At 44.7% G+C, this 9,087-nt stretch overlaps 1 protein-coding gene across 1 annotated transcript; it reads left to right on the plus strand.

Annotated features, from left to right (window-relative positions):
* The first annotated feature begins 3,007 nt into the window (after positions 1 to 3,007).
* LOC121300650 (C2 calcium-dependent domain-containing protein 4C-like) lies at positions 3,008 to 8,815 on the plus strand. Its single transcript, XM_041229288.1, has 2 exons — positions 3,008 to 3,505; positions 6,174 to 8,815. Exon 2 carries the CDS (start codon positions 6,210 to 6,212, stop codon positions 7,500 to 7,502), a length of 1,293 nt encoding a protein of 430 aa, XP_041085222.1. The 5' UTR covers positions 3,008 to 3,505; positions 6,174 to 6,209; the 3' UTR covers positions 7,503 to 8,815.
* The last annotated feature ends 272 nt before the right edge of the window (positions 8,816 to 9,087 follow it).

Raw genomic sequence — 9,087 nt, forward strand, 5'->3', positions numbered from 1 at the left:
TGCAACCCCCCAGCCTGTCTGTCACAACACGGTGCAGGCTGACAATCCCACATCCAGCCGAGGGTACGTGTTTTTTTTTTTGTTTTTTTTTTTTTTTTTTTTTTTTTTTTTTTACTCTCTTTAACTGAGAGACGAGGTGGTGTCGTGGCAAAGAGCACGAGGGAGTCTCAGAGACGTAACGAAGAGCTTCCTTCTGACAATTCTCTTATTCTCGGATTTTGCCGTGTCTCAGGGACACTGCCCTCAAGGCAACTCGCAGAGGGAGGCCTTGTTAAGAGAAGATAAGCGCCTTCATGCTAAGGAAGGAGTCAGAGGGAGAAAGTTACAGGAATTCTTTCATCAGCACAGAGCAGAGGGAGTCTGTTAAGAGAATATAAGAGCCTTCCTTTCTCTTACTCTCTGCTTCATCAGCACATAGCAGAGGGAGGCTGTTAAGAGAATATAAGAGCCTTCATTTCTCTTACTCTCTGCTTCATCAGCACAGAGCAGAGGGAGGCTGTTAAGAGAATATAAGAGCCTTTCTCTAACGTCACAGAGTCCTGTGACGTGAGTTGCTTTAACTCTCGGCTCTTGAAAATGAGTCGAATTATTTTTTTTTTTTTTTTAATCTTGATCGTTTTTAATAATAATAAATAAAAGCAGTCTCTCTTTTGACAAAATTAGCCCAGTCTAGATATCTGAGCTGATTAATCTAGACGCACGTTGTGTCATTGTAAAAACAGAGAGAGACACAATTTTTTGGCGTACGTCAGTCGAGATATAGGATCAGACTTCTAGGTTCACCCCAAGTGGCACCTGACCCCCCCCCCCCCCCCCCCCCCCCCCCCCCCCCCCCCCCCCAAATTCTTTCTGATTTTTATAAGAGTAGCTGCTCCGGGTCAGTATAATAAATAACATTTATTCGAGCATCAATACGAGTCCTACCGTACAATGAAGCATCCCAGCCCCGTAGAGATCAAACACATTAGCAACACAAATCAATACAAGTTTGCCTTTTACACTCCCCGCCCCTGCAGTAGAGTATGCGAGCTGACAATAGCTTAGCAGGGTTTGCAGCGCTTTATATTCGCTCTCCGGGCTGCACAGTGCCATGCTTCACCGCGCTTTCAATGTGATTTTTATCGTTTAAATACAATATTTATAAACTCTCCATTTCCCTCCTCAAAGCAGCCCCGAGCAGCGCGCTATAGCGCGGAACGCGTCGCTAATTAGATCTGAGTGCACAACATTTCTAATGGCTTTTTAATGTTACTAAGACAACACAGGATACGATTTCAGGATCCGCATTAAGAGCTGGGAAAGAAGAAAATTCTTTTTTTTTATGAGTTCAATATGAAGGGGGGGGGCGTATTAACCCTAATGACACAGCAGTGCGCTTTACCTGAGACATCAGCCAGCAGCTGGTCGTGTTTTTGCTTCTAGAGTTTATTTGACAAGCCAAAGCAGAAGTCGTGTTGAGGGCTCACGGTACAGCCTGTCGCTATAGTTTAATGATTGGCATCTTGTTTTTCACTGCGTTTGTTTCAAACAGTTTCCAGGATTGTTGTAGATATGGGGTATTGATCAAATTATTGACGTTACTCTGGGCTGATCACTTCTTTCTTTCTTTCTTTCTTTCTTTCTTTCTTTCTTTCTTTCTTTCTTTCACACTCTGACACGAGTGTTCGTGTTTTGCTACATGTGTTGTTTTCAAAGCTGCTCTTCCCAGACCTGCCCAGCGTACTCAAGAGTGAGATTTATGAGGCTGTGTTCACTAGCCAGGAACGTCAATCACAGTGCTGCCCATTTCCAGGTAAATGTGCCCCCGTGTGATCCAGAGAAGCTTTGCTGAGATCCCGGAGTGTAAACTTTACTCAGTCCTGCATGAGCGTGTCTGCGGCCTCTCTTGTGTGAGGTTGCCATGCCTACCCGCTGACAGGTAGTTACGGGAAATATTGTCTCTTGGGTCCACTCATGCAAGACAAATCTTCCAAGACAAGAAACTGCGCAGTTCTGTGCTGTGTGCTGCTATAAACACATACCTTTGGGCTAATGCTATATATATATATGTGTGTGTGTGTGTGTGTCTCCCCCCACCGCCACACCCCCTTGTCTAATTCAAATATTTGTGTTCCACAGATTTTTTTTGTACTGCATCGTCATTTTCCAAAAAGCTTTTTCTATTAATAATTGCACACTTCTAACGACTGATCAGCCACGGGGAAAGCAGGGTTCACAGAGGTTATATCATGTTCTCATCGAGCAAGAAGGAGCTGTCACTGCAGGATGAACCCAGACACACAGAGGTGAAGATGCAAAGGACAGACAGTGCGTTTCACAGCATAGTCACCGTTTAGTCACAAAGGCAAGCTTCACAAAACTTGAGCAATCACCATTGGGGGCAAAATGTCCATCCTACCATAACGGCCATCCAATCATCTAATTTATATAGTCATTTAGGGGGGAGGTCAGGGTTGTCCCCTCCAATCAACCCCATGTTCATCTGCCTTAAGTACACAGACCTGCACAGGTGACTGCTTTGTGATGTCACAAAGAACCCTCAGCTTGACTGTTCTGAAGGAACCGCCCCCCTGGTGTGGGGTCTCCCAGACAGCTTCTGTGCTTGATAAAACTGTACATGGAAAGATTTGATTTGTTGCCATAGCTCCAGCTAGGTTTCCATGGAAACCAATGGCAGGTCAAATCAGAGATTGAGGAATGGAAAAATCCTGTGAGAAGTGCAAAACCGCACTTTGTATGTTTAGTGTTTGATAGATTTCAAAAGCATTTCGGCCTCACCCGGCATGCATTTTGCATTTCTTGGAACGTCATTTAGAACACATCAGGTAAACTTTGTATCGCTCACATATTTAAATGAAGATTGTTTTTTTAGAAGAGTAAATATTGACTCTCATGATTAATGAGAAATAAAGCCACCTGCGGTTTGGCACTGAACTGTTTATTGACATGATCCTTATTAAAATATACAGCACAGAAAACGTTAAATGGTCGTCACTGACAGTTAAAAACATTGAGAAATTGTCAAGTTCTCGGAAATCAAATATTTGACCAGTCTTCCGACAATACCTGTTTCTTTAATTTCCCACACCTGCGGAATATTTACTGCACAGTACACCACAGCTAATCTGATCAACAGTCTTCAAAATGATCAGCACCAGAGATGCCAAGCTCAAAGCACCAGAAACGAGTTTGTGAATTCTCGTTCCCACTGAGTCTGCATCGTTAGCTCCCTGATCAACACCACACCATAACAATGAAAGAAAGCACAAGCCATCCAGCTTTGCGAAGCATGCTACAGCGAGAGCAAGACTATTAGGAGGAATACGGTATCTGTGGAGATGCAGCCTGCCATTGGCTGGTTTTAACAGACAGGGGTAGTTGTGTGTCTATATAAAGGCGCTGCAGGTGCTGGAGTGTCAGTCTGTCAAGCAGTTCTCACAGCCCAGGAGTGCGTGGACACCTGATCCCAACGGCCTGAACCCTAAAGCTAGCAAGCTGCTCTACAGTAAGTACAGCAGTGACATCTCGGCATTTCTGAAGCCCTTCTAATGGGGATGAACCCAGCACTGCAGCCTCATATACAGCAACAGCACAGGGGGCAGGTTTGAAGTGCTTATTCATATTGTTAAGTTGTTTTTTTGTTATTGATTAGCTTGGTTTATTAATAAAAGAAGCAATGTCTTTTTTTTTTTTTTTTTTTTTTTTAGTGCATGTCCTGGTAAAGTATATTGCAATGTATTCCAATGCTTTGTATAACGTACAAATTTAAAATGATACAAGATCGGGATCAACTGGACATTATATGTGGAAGAATGTATACGTTGTTGTATATAATATCTTTTTTTTATGAATATATAACACTGAGTTAACTTTGTAGTAGTTATTGAGTGCTAAGAATGATAATCCACTGCAAACATATAATAATCTTGTTATTGTAACATTGCAATATATTCTAAATAATCATTGTTTTCCTGGAAATTGACAGGTATACTTTAAGTAGTTATTTTCAATATTAATATTTACAGTACATGTAATAATTCTTTATGTAGCTAGATGTCATAACTGCAGAGCACTCTGGCAGTATAAGAAAGAGAACCCCACTCTCCACACTGCAGAGCGCTCTAGCAGTATAGGAACGAGAACTCCACTCCACACTGCAGAGCGCTCTAGCAGTATAGGAACGAGAACTCCACTCTCCACACTGCAGAGCGCTCTAGCAGTATAGGAATGAGAACTCCACTCTCCACACTGCAGAGCGCTCTAGCAGTATAGGAACGAGAACTCCACTCTCCACACTGCAGAGCGCTCTAGCAGTATAGGAAAGAGAACTCCACTCTCAACACTGCAGAGCGCTCTAGCAGTATAGGAAAGAGAACTCCACTCTCCACACTGCAGAGCGCTCTAGCAGTATAGGAAAGAGAACTCCACTCTCCACACTGCAGAGCGCTCTAGCAGTATAGGAAAGAGAACTCCACTCTCAACACTGCAGAGCGCTCTAGCAGTATAGGAAAGAGAACTCCACTCTCAACACTACAGAGCGCTCTAGCAGTATAGGAAAGAGAACTCCACTCTCCACACTGCAGAGCGCTCTAGCAGTATAGGAACGAGAACTCCACTCTCCACACTGCAGAGCGCTCTAGCAGTATAGGAAAGAGAACTCCACTCTCCACGCTGCAGAGCGCTCTAGCAGTATAGGAACGAGAACTCCACTCTCCACACTGCAGAGCGCTCTAGCAGTATAGGAATGAGAACTCCACTCTCCACACTGCAGAGCGCTCTAGCAGTATAGGAACGAGAACTCCACTCTCCACGCTGCAGAGCGCTCTAGCAGTATAGGAAAGAGAACTCCACTCTCCACGCTGCAGAGCGCTCTAGCAGTATAGGAAAGAGAACTCCACTCTCCACACTGGTAACAGCTGCTAAAAAAAATTCAGTTGTCGACTAGAAATATTATTGATAATGTTCACATTTATACACGGTATAATATTGAATACCCCCTAAGAATTAAAATAAGTAATTAAAATAAGACAATAAAATAGGCGTAGATTCATACAGAGGATAAAAGAAAAATTCAAAATTAATACATTGTCTGCAGGTCTTATAATGCTGTTAGTATCTGCATTGTTTCTATTGTAAACTTGACAATGAAGACGCAGTTGACTGGGAATGTTAATTTGAACATCAATGAAGTTATTTTAAGAACACGGACAAACGCATGTCGACTCATCTGTGTTGGTGATGCATGGATAAGCCTTCTCTGAAAAAAAAAAACATTAAAAAAGTGATTTCTCCGAGGGGACTTTTCTAATTGTTTTCTAAGATAATTATGTACAGACACACACACAGACACACACAGAGAGATCTCTCTCTAGCTCTATCTATCTCTGTTACACACTCATGAGTTTGATGAATACATTCCAGAATAGATTTCATTACATCTCCTGTATGCAGCATATCATAATGTATATAGCAGAGCCAGGGCAGTCATCTATTTACTGATTCCCCTGTTCTATTTCGACCACACTTGAATATCCAGTGAACAAGCACTCGATAAACGGGTAAGGCGAGACATTCAATTACCTCTAATGAGCTGCGGGGGGAGGTCTGCTCTGCCTCATTGTTTTATCTTGCCATAAAGACCCATCTGTTGGCTGAAGCTGAGTCCCTTTCTGATGGCTGATAGCAGTGCTACCTAGCAGGGATCGAGATTCACAAGATTTACACGAATCAGAGCCATTTCACCGAATTTCACAAGCCTTTTAGCACGGAGCAAGCAGCTGGCTGGAGCAACAATACTGTTTCACTGCACACTTGTTGCTGAAGACAGAGTTTTAATAATATTTAATATTTTATGTTCTCAATGGTTCAATACCCCTTATCAAACTGGTAAGCCCAAGAGAGGTATGGAAAAGCACATTAAAAAATGAAAGAGTTAGCTTTGGTAAATGCATGGAGAAACTATAGAACTACCTTGAAAATTGACCATGGTTAACTTTTGTAATGGACAATTGGTCCAGACTGTAGATCAGGTATCACATTTGGCCTCTATAAACATTTGCTGAGGTTTTAAATCTTGTTTTTATGTGCATATGATGGTACACCTTTGAAAACAAGTTGCATCATAAGAGCAAAAAAAACTAAGGAAATTAACAGCTGCATTTTCTCTTTGAAAGGAAATCCGCTACATCGCTACGAACAAAACTCAAATCATGTGGATGCTGGAGAAGATCCGGGGGTCTGTGGAGGAGAACATTCTCCGGCAGGGCGACTCTGGAGACAAGCAGGGCAAGGCTCCCGCGTACAGCAACGTCCTGACCCCGGACAAGATCCCTGACTTCTTCATCCCTCCCAAGCTGACCTGCATCCCAACTGAGCCAGAGGTCCCGGACGTCAAGCCCAAATCCAACCTGAAGCCCTCCAGCTCCGAGCAGAACGTGAGCACCAAGAAGCCCCTGAGCAGCCCGCGGCTCATGAGCAAGCTGGCCGGTGACACCAAGAACCTTCTGAGAGCCGCCAACAGACACATCATCCAGATCGAGAGCGCGGACGAGCTGGTGGACAGCGACTCAGGGGACCCCAACACCAACGCAGACCCCCAGTCCCAGACAGCCATGTCCCTCCCTTACATCCCCAAGACCCAGACCTCCTACGGCTTTGCCACCCTCGTGGAGAGCCCCCACACCCGAAGGAAGGAGTCCCTCTTCCACAGTGACCACACCAGCCCAGTGCAGTCCCCCAGCTCAACTCGGAAGAAATCCACCGCCAAGGTGAACGGCGAGAGCAACCACCTCAACCCCCCCGACTTTAACATCTCCCTGGTCAACCCGTACCGCTACTTCAGCGGCGGGGAGAGCGACACCTGCTCCTCCGCGGAGTCGTCCCCCTTCAACTCCCCTCTCCTCTCCCGCTCCGCCTCCCTGCTCAAGATCTTCTCCCACGAGGCCCAGTCCAAGGTGGCGAAGGCCAAGCACCCCTTCGCCCGCCACAGCTCGCTGTCCACGGACGAGTGCAGCTCCACGGACACCAGCCCCAACGTGCCGCGGAGGGTACGCTGCCTGACCCCTCTGTCCGCCGGCGGGGGCACGAGCGGCTCGGACCTTCAGCACTGCCAGGAGCGACTCCACAAGGAGCACACGGTGAACCTCCACAAGGGCGGCAGCGCCCGGCTGTACGCCGAGTATGACGCCGGCAGCGCCCGGCTGCGGATCAGGGTGATCGCCGCAGAGGACCTCTACGATAAGCATTTCGACATCAAGAGCATCAACTGCTGCGTGGCTCTCTACCTGAACCCTGGTAAGCTGCAGAAGCAGAGGAGCACTATCATCAAGAACAGCCGCAACCCCGTCTTCAACGAGGACTTCTTCTTCGACGGGGTGCCCTCCGTGCAGATCAAGAACCTCTCCCTCAAGCTGAAGGTGATCAACAAGGGCACCAGCCTCAAGAGGGACACCTTGCTAGGGGAGCGGGAGCTGCCCTTGGCCAAGCTGCTGTCTGGGTTGTAAACTAACCTGGCTTTGTGAAGACTCCTCCGGAGATGGGTTCACCTCTAAGGATCTCCTTTATCGGACGGCTCTCCCGAACCCAGCAAAAAAAAAAAAAAAATACAATCGAATGTATTAAAACGAAAGTGTCTGACTGCATAGCCTCTCATATGCTGTATGTACTTTTTGCACCTTGTCCACGTTATTGATGCCGTGTGTTGGTTTAAAGGCGCCAGTGTTAATGTAAGGTTACTATTGGAAACGAATCGTTGTCATGACGAAGGGCTTGTGATGGAGGTACCTGTGAAGGAAACGCAAGAGTTACTGAAAACTGCTTTGATACAATTCCTGAAAAATATTGTAAAGAAGAAACAATCCTGCCAGTTACTGTTTAATCTATTGGAAGCAAGGGATTGTAATTATTTGGTTGCTGATTTGGGAAATTTATACAAAAAAAAAACCAAACAGTACTGTTTGTATGCTACGCTAAGCACTGTTATTGACAAAAGACAAAAGCCAACACATCTAAATAAGTTAAAGCTAGCTCCCTGTGTTGTGTCAGTAGCAAGTGAATGGTTTCGTTTATACAATATAATATAAACGTTTTGTTTTCTTTGGGTGAGTTTCAAAAACAAAAGCAACCGTTTCCAGCGTCAAAGGACCCCGGGGCTGGTTTTTCTGTTCGTTATTTAGTGCTATTCTTGCTATCTCTGGTAAATGAAAAATACGGCACCGTGCACACAGCTTGAAGTTCAGGGAGCTCGTAATTCATTAGTGGGTTGTGTAGACATCATTGGTGGCACGGCTTTAGTAATCGCGCTCGGTCTGCTTGTTTAGTTAAGTTTTTTTAAATTAATTAACCCCTCCTTGAGAATCAGGAGGACATGTCATCAATTAATCAAAATTAAATATGGTTATTACATGTAAATATTAACGCGTAAATAAGGAATAGAATCCTCTTTCAGTTTCAGTCATCCAAAGCCAATGTTTCAAGTCCCAGCTTCAACTAAAGCCTGACAGAGGTGTCATATTCCATTTCCCATTGGTCTGAAACACCACTTCAAGCAGGAGAATACGTCAGAGCAGGTATCAATGCAGTCGCACTGAAGACTTGACGCACGCACGCACGCACGCACACTTTACAGAACGCACTTACCTGCAACGTTCTTGGTTTGGTTTTAATAACTTTGCTGTACGTTCTCAGTGTATGTAAAAAAAAAAAAAAAAAAAAACATGAACAGGGGTGTGTTTGTTTTGTTTTGTTTTGGTTTTTTTGTATTTGTTTGTAATGTACATAATGAATGCATTTGTAAATGTCTGTTTACAAGAGATGTCTCAATAAAAAAAAATTAAAAAAAAACGTGGATTTCAGGGTGTTTATATTGGCCGTGGCTGTAGCAGGTGTCTTTCAGCAATGGTGAGACCACTCTGTCAAAACCGAACTGCTAATTCCCAAGAGCTCCGACTGGAGACAAACATCCTGTGCCAGGCAACTCAAAGCAGGCATTCCTAGAACAGAAACGCACTCGCTTTCCTTCGAATTTCTAATAGGTGTTTCTATAAAGCCTGACTGTTCAACCAAGTGCCTGTTTACTGCTGCTGCTTT

Source organism: Polyodon spathula, chromosome 26 (assembly GCF_017654505.1).
Source record: "Polyodon spathula isolate WHYD16114869_AA chromosome 26, ASM1765450v1, whole genome shotgun sequence".
Classification (NCBI taxonomy): Eukaryota; Metazoa; Chordata; class Actinopteri; order Acipenseriformes; family Polyodontidae; genus Polyodon; species Polyodon spathula.